This window comes from Marmota flaviventris, chromosome 13 (assembly GCF_047511675.1).
Source record: "Marmota flaviventris isolate mMarFla1 chromosome 13, mMarFla1.hap1, whole genome shotgun sequence".
Classification (NCBI taxonomy): domain Eukaryota; kingdom Metazoa; phylum Chordata; class Mammalia; order Rodentia; family Sciuridae; genus Marmota; species Marmota flaviventris.
Genome location: NC_092510.1, coordinates 19539829 through 19557085, shown reverse-complemented (window position 1 = coordinate 19557085; position 17257 = coordinate 19539829). Strand labels below are relative to the sequence as shown.

Genomic DNA, 17257 nt, shown 5'->3' with positions numbered 1-17257 from the left:
GCATTATAGTTGTACATAATGATGGGATTTGTTGTTACATATTAGTACATGTATTTACAGCCTATTACTAATTAATATCTAAGTCAAGTTCAAATGATCAACTACTAAATAAATATTGCTAAGGTAACATTTATTCAAAGATGGATAATTTCAAAATAATGCTAAATGTCCAAAGTAGAATAAAAATTATGGTAACTTTTATTCATACTAATTTGTTTCCTAAATATAATTATTATATCTCATATTTTTAAAATGGTTTTACTTAGGAGGAGTAAGAGATCTACAACTCACCTTTGTACACCATAAGGCCTTTCTAAAATAGGCTCTTTGAATGGAGGTGGAATGTGACCAAAGTAATCAGGATAAGCCACCTCTGAATATTCTGGGACAGATTTTGTGTTTTTCACAACCTCAATATAAAGGTCTGGGTCATGGAGTGTAGGTCCATCAGGTACTTCAACTGATGCTTGTTCCACTGATGAATTAGACTCGGTATCTTCATCATCTTCAGTTTCAACCCCAGTACAGCAGAGCTTCCCTAGCTGAACTGTCCGACCCTCGAAAAGAACATTTCCACAGGCAGCCATGTGTGGACATGCTTTAGTGCATGTGAGAACAGCAAGAGGGAGACTACAGTCCTTCTTAACTTCTGCTGTCAAACCTGGGGCTGTTTGAGAAGGAATATTCTGCAATGTGATTCGGTCCAATGCTTTCACAATATCATTGTTTAAGCCATGGGTTGGTAAAATAGTTCTATTTTGATCACCTAGCTGCTGTTGTAATGTTCTGTCTTCAGCTTTAATATCTTCTTTTGCTACATCCATAAAGGCAGGTTGCTTATCTTCCTCTCCTTTAGGAGATACTTTTTCCTTCATTACAGGTCCCTTTTTTAAATTAGCTGAACTCCCAGATGCATCCTCTCCAGCCGTGGGAACAACAATTGGGCCACGTAATTTTCCCTCAAATACAAAAGGCTTTGGTTCTTTGGAGATTAAATCATAGTCCTTTAAAAATAAAAAAAAAAATGTTTAATCTGTCATCGGTCAATATTAAAATACATTAACAAAAGTAAGATCATATTCATTTTATATGCTGCCTCAGAAACTTAACATTTGAAAATTTCAAAGATGGATAAAACAAAATGTTTTAATTTCACTAACAAAAGACAAAATATTTAACCACAACAAAATTTTTAACAGATTTTACTCTTTCCACATAAATATGGGTATTTTAGAAAAGCATAAAGACATTAAAGTTATCCAAAGTCCTACTGGGGAAACACAACTAAACCATTGTTAGTTCAACAAATGTTACAAAGTATCTGTTTGGTGCAATATTTATGGAGAATTTGTTTTGTGCCAAGCATTGTTTCAGACATTTAAGACACATCAGTTTAAAAGAGAAAAACAAATTCTTCTCTTGACAACTTTTATTCTTATAGGAATGGAAAGGAAAGGACTCATGACCAGTAATAAACATGACATGAGTATCTTTTCTAGAACACTAGAAGGGAGTAGGGGAGTAGGGAAAAAATATAATGAGGATCAGAAGTGCCACAGGTAGGAGAGGTAGGTAGCAATTCTAAATGTCACTGGCTAGGGCTTATTGAGAAGATGAGATATAAGCAAAAGACTTACGAAGTTGAGGGTGCCACACACAGGGTGTATTCCTGCCAGAGCACAGGCCCCAGAATGGGTGAATGCCTGGGGTATTCAAAGACAGGAAAATTGGTATGGAAGGAACAGAACATAACAGAAGGGTGAATTCCAAGAGGCCAAAGCAAGCCAGGTTAATAATTTTGGTTTTACTCTAAATGGGAGGGATGAGTGCCATGACATGACTTGTATCTTAAAAATAATACCCTGGTGCAGGGTTTCTTAGGCACATCAGTAGATATTTTGGACCGAATCATTCTTTTTTTTTTGTTTGTTTGGTTTTATATTTCAGGGGACAAGGGTCTTATACACTACACGGTGTTTAGCAGCATCCTTTATATCTACAACTAGATTCCAGCAGTATTCCCTCTGATTACCAAATTTAAAAACCAAGAATGTCTCCTAACATTGTTAAATGTCCCCTGAGAGGCCACTGAAAACCACTGCTCTGGTCATGTAATCCAAGCAGTTCAGGAGGTTGAGGCAGGAAGATCCCAAGTTCAAAGCCAGTCTCAGCAACTTAGCAAGGCCCTGAGCAACTTAGTGATACCCTGTCTCAAAATTAAAAAATAATTTAAAAGGGGGGGGGGGGGCTTGGGATGTGGCTCAGTGGTTAAGCACCCCTAAGTTCAATCCCCAGAACCAAAAGAAAAAAAAAAAAAGGAGAGAGAACCATTGCTCCCGATGCTCCTCTAAGAATTGTCTGAGGAAGAGAAAGTAGAAGCAAGAGTCCAAAAAGAATCTGTTGTAGTAATCCAGGGAATTTGGCTAAGAGAAGATGAATTCTCAACACATTGCAGAACCAATTACTATACTGATAGAACAGATATGGGGTAGCAGGCACAGAGAGAGGTAACAGATTATGCGAGAATATTTTCAAGAACAAATGGAAAAGCATGAATCAGGAATTAACTTCCGGACATGCAAAGTATGACCTATCCACGTAACAGATGATGTAAAGTAGGCAGCTGAATATCAGTCTAAAATTCAGACAAAAATTCTATGCAGAAGAAATAAATGTCAGAGTCCTTAGCATACAGATATTATTACAAGTAATTTAACCAGCAATCCTCAATGAAGAGAAACAGAGAAGAGAATAAAGAACTGAGCCTTGGAGTAGTTTAATCTTGGAGGCTGGGGAGATAAAGATGAGCCAGAAAAAAAGATGGAAGAGGAAGAGTCAATTCTGCAAAGAAGAAAAGCAGGAAGGAAAAGGGTTCTGGAAGCTACATTTTAAAAAAAATATTTATTTTTTAGTTGTAGTTAGATACAATATCTTTATTTTTCATTCATTCATTCATTTTATGTGATGTTGAGGATGGAACAGGGCCTCACACATGCTAGGCGAACGCTCCACCACTGAGCCACAACCCCAACCCTTGGAAGCTACATTTTAGAAAGGATGCTCACTGAGCATGGTGGCACACACCTGAAATCCTAGCAGCTCGGGAGGCTGAAACAGGAGGATTGCAAGTTCAAAGCCAACCTCAGCAAAAAGTGAGGCACTGAGGAACACACTGAGACCCTGTCTCTACATAAAATACAAAACAGATCTGGGGATGTGGCTCAGTGGTCAGGTGCCCCTGAGTTCAATCCCTGGTACTAAAAAAAAAAAAAAAAAAGGATGCACTTTCAGAAATATTTTGATATCTACGCAAGATTCCATCAAGGAAATATACCATAAATAATTTAATCACTGCCTTACTGCTGAGCACGTAATCTTTTAATAGAACAAAGAATTATTTAAACAAACATAGTTAAGGTGTATAGTTAAACCATTTTCAAAAATATTGCTATTATAAAGGACTCCACAAATGAAAATCATTTTGCAAAATGTTTTTGATTTAAGATGATTTCCTAAGCCTTGGAAGTACACGGTCACACATTATATTCAATTTTAATGCTTACTGTAAACTTCCAGATACATTCAAAATTTATTTGTATTAACATATTCCCAGCAACTATATATAAGAGTATCTAATTTCAACTGCTCTCTACACCTTGACAATATCAGGTACTATAGATTTTTTTAAGTTTTCTAAACTGATAAAAAAAATATTATTTTATTGCTATTTTAATTTATATTTCTTTAACTATTAGAAAAGAAATAATTTTCCATGCATCTACTAACAGCAGCAATTCTTCATAACTACTGTATTGTTTCTATAATACAGTATCTTTCGTTTTGCTATGTAAATTTTCACATTATATTTACACACATTTAGCTAACTCATTTTTGCAAACATTTTTCTATATTTACAATTTATCTTTTAATTTGAGTTAACTTCTTTAAATACATTAATGTAGTCAAAACCAGATCTTTTCATTTGTGATCAATTCTTTGAATGCCCACTATACAAAAACTAAGGATTCAAATATGATTTATGTCAGCCCCTGTACTATATATAATCCAAGCGGGCATAAAGAAGGGGTAGTAAATTTACATAAAAAAACACTTGTAGGAAATATGATGGTCAGTATCCACCCCACAAAAACGTTTACAATTGTTGCATGAGGTTTTAAGTATGTCAATAAGTGGATAAGAAATCAAGGATTAAGGACAAAACATAAGGAGCGAGGTAAAGATGGAAGCTAGCTTTCACTCTGAAAAAATTTCTAAACCAGTTAACTGTAGATATAGCTTTTCCCATCTCAACAAGAATGAAGATCAGAAGATAAACCCAGAACTAGAAAGGTGGAGAGTCCAAAAGAAAATCATCCTTCCACAAAGACAAACCCAGAGATCTAATACTTCAAAATAGAGGTCTTAGAAATACCCTCAGCCCCAAACAGACAGTAGCAAGAAAAACCCAATGTTTTAAGCCTTAACACCAAGATGGTGAAAAACAACACTACTCACAAACTGATACCAAAAGCCTGCCATCACATCACACAAATTTACAGCCTCAATTCACATTATCTGGGTGGTCCAAAAACCCTCAAGGAAGAATTTAATCTAGAACTGTGCCTGTCAAAAGCAACAACATAACACTAGAGTTTCCACATAATTTCCACAAATAAAATCATTAAGAAAATAAATAGCTCGTAGTTACTCTATTTTTTTTTTAAAAACTACATATACTAATTGAGAAAGAGAAATAAAAAAGACCTATAAGAACTTTGAACACTAAAATTACAAAGACTAAGAAAGGATTATACTTACTGTGTTTAAGGAAATAAAATATAAGAAACAAAAAATTAAAGACTGATAAAACATTTTTTAAAACCTTCTAAAAAATCAAAAACAAATGAAATGGTTAGTGGATATTTCTTATAACAGATTAGACAAGCCAAAAAAATAATTAGGAAATTAGCAAGTTGGCAGACAGTTCTGATGAAATTACCTAAATGCAGCATAAAGAAACCAAGAGAAGGAAAACATGAAAAAGAAGTAAAGACCCATGGAAGAGAATAAAAAGGTCTTCCATTAGATTAGAATTGTAGAAAAAGAGAAGAAAGAGTATCAGAGCAAGAGGTAGTATCTAAAGAAGAGAATGAAGAGTTTTTTCCAAATTCTATGAGAAAACAACTGATATAATCCAAACACAATGAATCTCATACAGGATTTTTTTCCAAACAAGATTTTAAAAAAGAAAATCCACACTTAGTCAACATTTCTGAGAAACTGCAAAGCATTAAAGCCAAAATATTATGTGAAAAGCCACCAAAAAATAGTTTCTTATGAAGAGAAAACACACATTTATTACACATACCAACCAGCAATTTCTCTCATAGGTTTTATCCCAAGAGGAATGAAGGTATATATCCACAAAAATTTTTGTACACGAATGTTAGTATCAACTTTATTCAAAATAGACCCAAACTATAAACAATCCAACACTCATCAATCACTGACTAATGAAATTATACTGTATTTACCCAATGAAATACTACTGAGCAATAAGGAAAGAACCATTGATACTATGCTATAATAAGGGTAAATCTCAAAAACAAACTGAGTAAAAGAAGCCTTACACAAAATAGTAAGTACTAGGGGATTCCATTTATAAAAAGCTCTAAAATGAGCAAAAACTAACCAGTGACACAGCAGAACAGTAGTTACCTGGGTAGGAAATAAGGCTATGAGGAGACTACAAAGGAGCTCAAGGAGACTTTCTGGGGAGATAAAAATAATTCTGTATCTCAACTAGGACAGGTTGTCACAACTGTACATAAACTTCTCAAAACTCACTGATCTTAGATATATGTAATTGATTGCATATTTCAATAAAGTTTTCTTTTTAAGCAGCCAGGGGGCAGGTGGTGGTGAGGTGGTTAGAGACTAACTTTCAAGAGGATAAAATACTTTCAGACTACATGATAGAAAGCAAGACACGGCAAGAGCAAGGACAGAGAACAAGCCACTAAAACACATATTTCAGGTAAAAGGAAAATAATCCCAGACAGAAGTTCTGAGGAAAAAGAAGATATAAAAATGTTAAAAGTGGGGAGACACTAAATATTTTTAAAAAGCAGTATTATCACATGGTTTTTAAAAGCTCTTCTTTCAAAAACATAAAATAGTTTAGGAAATGATTGTTTCCTTTTATCACTGAAGGAGAAATCAAAAAGAAAGATGCTGAGAACTTAAGCTTTAGTGAGTATGTTAGAATGTCAAGAGTAACTAGAATTTTTGCATATATGTTAGTACTCACGCTTGGGCTTTAAAGGGATGCAGTTTATTCTACATAAATTATACACCCTCCCACAAGTTGATTAAAATAATAAAAAAAAAAACAAGGTTTTTTAGGTTCAAATGAGTAAATGGGGAAAACTGGAAGAAGAAAAAGTAATCCAAATGAAGTCAAGAAAAAGAAAAACAAAAATACAAAATAAGATCTTCTAAATTAAACCCCAATATCAGAATAATTATAGATAAATGATCCAAATGCTCCAGTTAAATGACAAAATTCAGATTCAATCTTAATAATCCAACTAAACTATATGTTCCTTAAAATATATACAGCAAAGGAAAATAAAAAGCTAAAAATAAGATTTGAAAAGACACCAGGGAAATAACTAAAGTTAATTAATGTAACTACATTAATATTTTAAAAAACATTTGTTAAAGTCTTACAGATAAAGAAAATAACTTCATAATGATAACAAGTTTCATTCCAAAGGGAAGAAAACTCATTTACATTATTTTTTAGTTGTAGATGGGCACAACATCTTTATTTTAATCATTTATGTGGTGCTGAGGATCAAATCCAGTGCCCTACACATGCAACACAAGCACTCTACCACTGAGCCACAACTCCAGCCCCTCATTTACATTTATGCACAATAAGCCTCAAAAAAAAAAAAAAAAAAAAAAAATATATATATATATATATATATATATATATATATAAACTAACAAACTTGCAAAGAAAAATATATTCACAATCACTATAAGAAACTTTTAATAGTAATTGATAGAATAAGAAAATTTTCACAGTAATTGATAGAATTAGGATAAAACTTCGTAAATATAGAAAAGACACTTTTCAACACAATTAACAATCCTGTCACAATGAGTAAATATACAAGTGTGCCTAACAACTGTAAAACAATTCCTTCTAGGCATCTAGAAATAGTAACAAAGCCTTCGAAACACAAAGGTTGCAAAATATTATGGTGTGTTCTCTTACTCTTATGCTAGTAATCAATAAAAATGATAAATTATGATAAAATGGATTCTACTATGATGTATATATAATTTAAAAGAACCAATAAAAAATAAAATTAAAAAAAGCCAACTTTGAAATTACAGAGAATCAAAGAAAAAAAACATATTGGAAATCAAGTTTCAAAACAAAGATAATGAGGGCTGGGGATGTAGCTTAGTGGGAGAGTGCTTACAAATGAATGTTTATAAGATGCTGTCAGAAAAATAATTATGTGGATATTTATAACATAAATATGTATGTATTTATGTTCTTATGTATGAAAAGAAGACAGGCTGAAAGTCAATGAATATCTATTAAGGTGACACTGAAAAAAAAGACTAATGAATGAAAACAGAACAAATCAACATATGAAACATTATAAATATATTTAGAGAAAGGGTCATTTTTAAAAATACTAAAAATGATTACAGGAACTAGTGCATTGAAATACATAATGGTTAATTTGAATTGTCAACTTGATTGTATTAAGAGAAGCCTATGATTAAGAAGAGGCTATGTATGTATTAGTAATGGTGTGTCTAGGAATGATTGGCATGGGGGATAGCCAAACGAAATGAAGACCCTCCCTAAGCATGAACAGCAACATCCAGTAGGATAATAGCACGGATGGAATAGAAGTTGGAATAATAAGGAAGCAGCAGCAGATGCTCAATTCTTGAATGGGTTCTTGATTGCTGCTGTGATGATCTGAGGATATCAGACTTTCGCTTCTTCACTCTTCTAAAGCAGACTCTGCCACTGATTCTCCAGAAGGCTTTGGTCTTGGCCTAGGGTAGCACCATTGATCCCTCTTGTTGTGGGGCTTCAGCCTCTTGGACTGTGCAGTTACTGGTTCTTCTAGCTCTCCAGCCTGGAAAGCCACTATGGACTATCTAGCTTCTGGTCACATAAATCAACCTAATAAATCCCCCTTTTTTTTTTTTTAATTTTTTATTGTTGGTTGTTCAAAACATTACATAGTTCTTGATATATCATATTTCACACTTTGACTCAAGTGGGTTATGAACTCCCATTTTTACCCCGTATACAAATTGCAGAATCACATCAGTTACACATCCATTGATTTACATATTGCCATACTACTGTCTGTTGTATTCTGCTGCCTTTCCTATCCTCTACTATCCCCCCCTCCCCTCCCCTCCCCTCCCCTCTTCTCTCTCTACCCCCTCTACTGTCATTCATTTCTCCCCCTTGTATTATTTTCCCCTTTCCCCTCATTTCTCCCCCTTGTATTATTTTCCCCTTTCCCCTGCAGGAGTTTTAATTTCACCCCCAGGTTTGTCATTCCTTTCTAGGCAACTGCAAGTTTGTTTTTGTTTTTGTTTTGTTTTGTTTTGTTTTGTTTTTGAGTTGATCTTTTTTTCTTTTTCCTTTTATTTTTTTTTTAATTTTTTATTGTTGGTTGTTCAAAACATTACAAATTTCTTGACATATCATATTCCACACTTTGATTCAAGTGGGTTATGAACTCCCACCTTCACCCCATACACAGATTGCAGAATCACATCAGTTACACATCCATTGATTTACATATTGCCATACTAGTGTCTGTTGTGCTCCGCTGCCTTTCCCATCCTCCACCATCCCCCGTCCCCACCTCTCCCCTCCCCTCCCCTCCTCTCTCTCTACCCCCTCCACTGTATAACCCTGAGGGTCTCCTTCCATTTCCAAGCAATTTCCCTTCTCTCTCCCTTTCCCTCCCACTTCTCATCCCTGTTAAATGTTAATCTTCTTCTCATGCTCTTCGTCCCTACTCTGTTCTTAGTTACTCTCCTTATATCAAAGAAGACATTTGGCATTTGTTTTTTAGGGATTGGCTAGCTTCACTTAGCATAATCTGCTCTAATGCCATCCATTTCCCTGCAAATTCTATGATTTTGTCATTTTTTAATGCAGAGTAATACTCCATTGTGTATAAATGCCACATTTTTTTTATCCATTCGTCTATTGAAGGGCATCTAGGTTGGTTCCACAGTCTTGCTATTGTGAATTGTGCTGCTATGAACATCGATGTAGCAGTGTCCCTGTAGCATGCTCTTTTTAGGTCTTTAGGGAATAGACCAAGAAGGGGAATAGCTGGGTCAAATGGTGGCTCCATTCCCAGCTTTCCAAGAAATCTCCATACTGCTTTCCAAATTGGCTGCACCAATTTGCAGTCCCACCAGCAATGTACAAGTGTACCCTTTTCCCCACATCCTCGCCAGCACTTGTTGTTGTTTGACTTCATAATGGCTGCCAATCTTACTGGAGTGAGATGGTATCTTAGGGTGGTTTTGATTTGCATTCTCTGACAGCTAGAGATGGTGAGCATTTTTTCATGTACTTGTTGATTGACTGTATGTCCTCCTCTGAGAAGTGTCTGTTCAGGTCCTTGGCCCATTTGTTGATTGGGTTGTTTGTTCTCTTATTGTCTAATTTTTTGAATTCTTTGTATACTCTGAATATTAGGGCTCTATCTGAAGTGTGAGGAGTAAAGATTTGTTCCCAGGGTGTAGGCTCTCTCTTATTGTTTCTTTTGCTGAGAAAAATCTTTTTAGTTTGAGTAAGTCCCATTTGTTGATTCTAGTTATTAACTTTTGTGCTATGGGTGTCCTATTGAGGAATTTGGAGCCCGACCCCACCGACTGTAGATCGTAGCCAACTTTTTCTTCTATCAGACGGCGTGTCTCTGATTTGATATCAAGCTCCTTGATCCATTTTGAATTCACTTTTGTGCATGGCGAGAGAAAGGGATTCAGTTTCATTTTGTTGCATATGGATTTCCAGTTTTCCCAGCACCATTTGTTGAAGATGCTATCCTTCGTCCATTGCATACTTTTAGCCCCTTTATCAAATATAAGATAGTTGTAGTTTTGTGGATTGGTTTCTGTGTCCTCTATTCTGTACCATTGGTCCACCTGCCTGTTTTGGTACCAGTACCATGCTGTTTTTGTTACTATTGCTCTGTAGTATAGTTTGAAGTCTGGTATCGCTATACCGCCTGATTCACACTTCCTGCTTAGCATTGTTTTTGCTATTCTGGGTCTTTTATTTTTCCATATGAATTTCACGATTGCTTTCTCTATTTCTACAAGAAATGCCGTTGGGATTTTGATTGGCATTGCATTAAACCTATAGAGAACTTTTGGTAATATCGCCATTTTGATGATGTTAGTTCTGCCTATCCATGAACAGGGTATATTTTTCCATCTTCTAAGATCTTCTTCTATTTCTCTCTTTAGGGTTCTGTAGTTTTCATTGTATAAGTCTTTCACCTCTTTTGTTAGGTTGATTCCCAAGTATTTTATTTTTTTTGAAGATATTGTGAATGGAGTGGTTGTCCTCATTTCCATTTCAGAGGATTTGTCGCTGATATACAGGAATGCCTTTGATTTATGCGTGTTGATTTTATATCCTGCCACTTTGTTGAATTCATTTATTAGCTCTAATAGTTTCTTTGTAGAGTCTTTTGGGTCTGCTAGGTATAGAATCATATCATCTGCAAATAGTGATAATTTAAGTTCTTCTTTTCCTATATTTATGCCTTTAATTTCTTTCGTCTGTCTAATTGCTCTGGCCAGTGTTTCGAGAACTATGTTGAACAGAAGTGGAGAGAGAGGGCATCCCTGTCTTGTTCCAGATTTTAGAGGGAATGCCTTCAGTTTTTCTCCATTCAGAATGATGCTAGCCTGAGGCTTAGCATAGATTGCTTTTACAATATTGAGGTAGGTTCCTGTTATTCCTAGTTTTTCTAGAGTTTTGAACATAAAGGGATGCTGGACTTTGTCGAATGCTTTTTCCGCATCTATCGAGATGATCATATGGTTCTTATTTTTAAGTCTATTGATGTGGTGAATAACATTTATTGATTTCTGTATATTGAACCAGCCTTGCATCCCAGGGATGAATCCTACTTGATCATGGTGCACAATTTTTTTGATATGTTTTTGTATCCGATTCGCCAGAATTTTATTGAGGATTTTTGCATCTAGGTTCATTAGAGATATTGGTCTGTAGTTTTCTTTCTTTAAAGTGTCTTTGTCTGGTTTAGGTATCAGGGTGATGTTGGCCTCGTAGAATGAATTTGGAAGTTCTCCCTCTTTTTCTATTTCCTGAAGTAGCTTGAAAAGTATTGGTATTAGTTCTTCTTTAAAGGTTTTGTAAAACTCTGCTGTATACCCATCTGGTCCTGGGCTTTTCTTAGTTGGTAGTCTTTTGATGGTTTCTTCTATTTCCTCAATTGATATTGGTCTGTTTAGGTTGTCTATATCCTCCTGACTCAATCTGGGCAGATCATATGACTGAAGAAATTTATCTATGCCTTCACTATCTTCTAATTTGTTGGAGTATAAGGATTCAAAACAGTTTTTGATTATCTTCTGTATTTCTGAAGTGTCTGTTGTGATATTGCCTTTTTCATCCCGTATGCTAGTAATTTGAGTTCTCTCTCTTCTTCTCTTCGCTAGCATGGCTAAGGGTCTGTCGATTTTGTTTAGTTTTTCAAAGAACCAACTTTTAGTTTTGTCAATTTTTTCAATTGTTTCTTTTGTTTCGATTTCATTAATTTCAGCTCTGATTTTAATTATTTCTTGCCTTCTACTTCTTTTGCTGTTGTTTTGCTCTTCTTTTTCAAGGATTTTGAGATGAAGTGTGAGATCATTTATTTGTTGGTTTTTTCTTTTTTTAAGGAATGAACTCCAAGCAATGAATTTTCCTCTTAGAACTGCTTTCAATGTGTCCCATAGATTCCGATATGTTGTGTCTGTGTTTTCATTTATCTCTAAGAATTTTTTAATTTCCTCCTTGATGTCTTCTATAACCCATTGATCATTCAGTAACCTATTGTTCATTCTCCAAGTGATGTATGCTTTTTCCTTCCTTCTTTTATCGTTGATTTTCAGTTTCATTCCATTATGATCAGATAAGATGCATGGTATTATCTCTACTCCTTTATATTGTCTAAGAGTTGCCCTGTGACATAATATATGATCTATTTTTGAGAAGGATCCATGTGCTGCTGAGAAAAAAGTGTAACTGCTTGATGTTGGGTGGTATGTTCTATATATGTCAATTAAGTCTAGGTTATTAATTGTGTTATTGAGTTCTATAGTTTCCTTATTCAACTTTTGTTTGGAAGATCTGTCCAGTGGCGAGAGAGGTGTGTTGAAGTCTCCCATGATTATTGTATGGTGGTCTATTAGACTCTTGAACTTGAGAAGAGTTTGTTTGACGAACATAGCTGCACCATTGTTTGGGGCATAAATATTTATGATTGTTATGTCTTGTTGGTGTATGATTCCCTTAAGCAGTATGTAGTGTCCCTCTTTATCCCTTTTGATTAACTTTGGCTTGAAATCTATTTTATTTGATATGAGTATGGACACTCCTGCTTGTTTCCGAAGTCCATATGAGTGATATGATTTTTCCCAACCTTTCACCTTCAGCCTATGTATGTCTTTTCCTATCACATGCATCTCCTGTAGGCAGCATATTGTTGGGTCTTGTTTTGTGATCCATTCTACTAGCCTGTGTCTCTTAATTGGTGAGCTTAAGCCATTAACATTTAGGGTTATTATTGAGATATGGGTTGTTCTTCCAGCCATATTTGTTTATTTCTGTTACTAAACATGGTTTGTTTTCCTCTTTGATTATTTTCCCCCCCTTTACTGTCCTACCTCCCACTGTTGGTTTTCATTGTTATTTTCCATTTCCTCTTCCTGTAATGTTTTGGCGGGATGTTTTGAAGAGATGGTTTTCTAGCTGCGAATTCTTTAAATTTTTGTTTATCGTGGAAGGTTTTAATTTCATCTTCCATCCTGAAGCTTAATTTCGCTGGATACACAATTCTTGGTTGGAACCCATTTTCTTTCAGTGTTTGAAATATGTTATTCCAGGATCTTCTAGCTTTCAGAGTCTGTGTTGAAAGATCAGCTGTTATCCTGATTGGCTTACCCCTAAATGTAATCTGCTTCCTTTCTCTTGTAGCTTTTAAAATTCTCTCCTTATTCTGTATGTTGGGCATCTTCATTATAATGTGTCTAGGTGTGGATCTCTTATGATTTTGCACATTCGGCGTCCTGTAGGCTTCTAGGATTTGGGATTCTGTCTCATTCTTCAAGTCTGGGAAGTTTTCTCGTATTATTTCATTGAATAGACTGCTCATTCCTTTGGTTTGGAGCTCTGTACCTTCCTGTATCCCAATGACTCTTAAGTTTGGTCTCTTAATGTTATCCCATATTTCTTGGATGTTCTGCTCATGGTTTCTTAACAGTCTTGCTGAGCTGTCTATGGTCTTTTCCAGTTGAAATACTTTGTCTTCATTGTCTGATGTTCTATCTTCTAAGTGTTCTACTCTGCTGGTAGTATTCTCCATTGAGTTTTTAAGTTGGTTTATTGCTTCCTGCATTTCTAGGATTTCTGTTTGTTTGTTTTTTATAACCTCTATCTCCCTGTAAAGTTGATCCTTTGCTTCCTGGATTTGTTTGCGTAATTCATTGTCGAAGTGATCTTTCATTGTCTGATTTTGCTGTCTAATGTCTTCCTTGATACTCCAGATCATCTGAAGCATGTATATCCTGAATTCTTTATCTGACATTCCATCTGCTGCAGCTGTTACCTCTTCTAAAGTTGCGTTGACCTGCATTGCTTATTGTCCTTTCTTTCCTTGTCTTTTCATACTGCTTGTGTTTCTTTCCTGCAGGCGCGGGCAGCAGCTCTGCTCTCCCCTTATTCCAATTGGGGTGTCGTGACTACCACGCCGGCAGGTCACTGGGCCTGTTCTGGGCGCTGGCGGCGGCTCTGTTCTGCCCCTACTCCAATTGGGGTGATGAGTGTACCATGCCGGCAGGCCACCGGGCCTGATCCACCGGTCGGTTGCAGGTTTGCCTACCCTGCAGGCACGGGCGGCGGCTCTACTCTGCCCCTACTCCAAATGGGGTGACGTGTCTGTCGTACCGGTAGGCCACTGGGCCTGTCCCGCTGGTCGGTCGCAGATCTGCCCACCTTTCGGGCATGGGTGGTGGCTCTGCTCTGCCCCTACTCCAATTGGGGTGTCGTGACTACCCCGCCGGCATGTCGCTGGGCCTGTTCCTGGCACGGGAAGCGACTCTGCTACCACGCCGGCAGGCTCCTGGGCCTGATCCGCCGGTCTGTCGCAGGTCTGCCTACCTTGCAGGCGCGGGCGGCGGCTCTGCCCTGCCCCTCCAACCACACCTGCGGACCGCTGTGCCTGATCTGCAGGTTGGTCACAGGTCTGCTCACCCTGCGGGCATGGGTGGCGGTTTCGCTCCGCCCCCACTCCAATTGGGGTCACGTGACCACCACACCGGCAGGGCCTGATCCGGGCGTGGGCGAAGGATCTGCTCTGCCCCTACTCCAGTTGGGGTGACGTGTGTACCACGCTGGCAGGCCGCTGGGCCTGACCCGCCAGTCTGTCACAGGTCTGCTTACCTTGCAAGCGCGGGCGGCGGCTCTGCCCTGCCCCTCCTACCACGCCCGTGTACCACTGGGTCGCGGGTCTGCCCACCTTGCGGGCGCGGGTGGGGGCTCCGCTCCACCCCGTCTCCAATTGGGGTCACGCAGTCACCACGCCGGGAGCCGCTGGGCCTGCTCAGGGCGCTGGCAGCGGCCCGGCTCCTCCCCTCTGGCTCGACGACAAATCAAGAGAGACTCGGGTGTTTGTGCCTCACGCCCCCTACCAGGAGACCAACTGTTTCTGTCGCCGCTGGTATTGATGAAGTTTTCTCCTCCGCCGCTTTCTGATGGCATCAGATCTCTGCCGTGTTGGTATCCTATGCAAATGGCAGCATTTCGTTCCCCTTGCCGGGCAACCAAAGCAACGGGTGAGTCCTGACCGGCCCTCAGCAGGACCCGGACCGAGAAGCAGTTTCCGCGGGCTCCTAGCCCTGGGCCAGGGCAGTTCCGGGAGCCGCAACTCGGCCGCTCCGTGCTCGGTGTATGCTCTGATAGGAGCAGACTCCAAGAAGCAGCCTCCGCAGGCTCCCCAGCCCTGGGCCAGGGCGGTTCCGGGAGCCGGAACTCCGCCGCCCCGTGCTCGGTGCTCGCTCCGATAAGAGCAGGCACTAAGAAGCACCCAGGCACTGAGCCCGAGCAATCTGTCTGCAAGCCACAGGCGAATGGAAGCCTGAAATTACCTGTTCTATGGCTGAATGAGCTGCGGTCTGTCAAAAACAGGGATGGTGACGTCAGCTTTCCAACATGGTGGCCGCTGGCCTCCTCTGTGGTCTGACCGGTGTGGAGAACCGAGATGGACCGCTTCCTTCCCCCGTCTCGAACCCAGAATTCAGCCCTGAGTATGGTGCTTGCACGGCTGGCAGAAACTGCAGCACTGTATCCCTGCATCGCTATCTCCTCATTTCCCAGCGCGCGCTGCAGACTCTAGCCGCGGGGCTCTTTGCTGAATAAGCAGTGTTACCCTCCGTGCGACAAACCTCTCGCGTTTGAGTCCCCGTAGCTGATCCTCGTGCGATGGAAATCCTTCCTCCAGGTTCCGGAGCACCCCACTATTGCTGGAAATTCCTAACAAGATAGCCTTTAGCCGTCCTGACTTGTCATACTCCCACACAGTGAAGCAGCACACGGGGGCAATGCACTCCCCTCGCCGCCATCTTCTCCGCAATAAATCCCCTTTTTATAATTATACTTCCTATTGATTTTGTTCCTCTAGAGAACTCTGACTAAAACAAAAGAGGATTAACTGTGGCAAATAATATGACTCTTTAAACTTTTCCATGATAACTTTCATGGGAAAAATTTAAAACAAAATTTAAAAGGGGGGGAGATAAAATATAACAATTTATATGGTTAATGCCATTATGCTACCACACATAAATTTAAAAATTCTGCAGTGAAAAAGCAGAATTTTGATACTTCCAATATTCTGCCATGGAGAAACTAGAGCAAATAAAACTACAATTGTCAATCTAATTCCCTTAAATGTGACTGCCTATTATTTAAATATACACTTCAAAAAATACAGACTAATAATGTAGTGAAAGAGCATGTTCCTCTAAAACTAAAAAATTAGATAATCAAGTACTAAAACAACTACTTTAGAAATGACTATAACTTTAAAAGGACAGTAAGGTCCCCTAAAAGTCTGCTGATAATTAACTTTAATAATAATATATGCTGCCTTCAAATACCATCCATTTTGCCTCCTCTAGCCATTGTGTGGTAGACTTACACATCTGGAAACAAAATGGGTGGTGCTCAGGATTCAAACACAAGTCATTTTAAGCTTCAATGGGTGATGTTGAAAGCAATGGGCAAATCAGAGTAGGAAAAGTCATAATCCAAATTAACTTCATTTATGTATAACATCTTATAATCTGCCAGAAATTGATATAAGAATGGCTGAATAAAATTTTTTCAAACACTTCTTCTCTGGAATCAACCAATCTTTTCAACACTTGGCAGTACATCCCTTAATATTGCTGCCTATTATTCAAATATACATTTCAAACACTAGAGACTAACATACTGAAAGAGTACGTTCCTCTGAAACTTAAAAATGAGAAAGGTTATCAAATGCTAACACAACTATTTTAGAAATAATTTTCCAATTACACCAGTACAAGACAATGTGCTATTTTCCATACATTACAGAAATATTTTAACTATTTTATATAAAATTTACTGGGAAAATATACAGTGAATTATTAAATGTATACTACTTGAAATACCTTCTTTTGGCTAAACACAGTAAAAAGAACTAACTTAGGAGACTTTCCAGAGCTCTTACACTTAGGCCTGTCTTTACAATATGACCACATCTAGTCAGACCAAAAGTGACTACCTGCTTAAAGAGCAGGAAAACTATAGAAGGAGGTAGCCAGCTGTTCAAAAGTTGCCATGCTGGATACCTTCAAGACTAGCTTATTCTGGATAATAAATTATTAGGAAACAGGGAATCTAAAAGGTAGACATGCA

General features: G+C 38.0%; 1 protein-coding gene across 12 annotated transcripts in view; it reads right to left on the bottom strand.

The window, feature by feature from the left end:
- The window catches only part of Agtpbp1 (ATP/GTP binding carboxypeptidase 1), a 277856-nt gene that overhangs the window by 161517 nt on the left and 99082 nt on the right, over nucleotides 1–17257 (bottom strand). For all 12 annotated transcript variants that reach the window (XR_011704081.1, XM_071600509.1, XM_071600505.1 and 9 more), the window contains one exon: nucleotides 292–1004. Coding sequence is in view for 11 of the 12 variants with exons in the window: in XM_071600509.1 (XP_071456610.1) it covers nucleotides 292–1004 (713 nt within the window). In the remaining variant the exon portion in view is untranslated. The remainder of the gene's footprint in view (nucleotides 1–291; nucleotides 1005–17257) is intronic.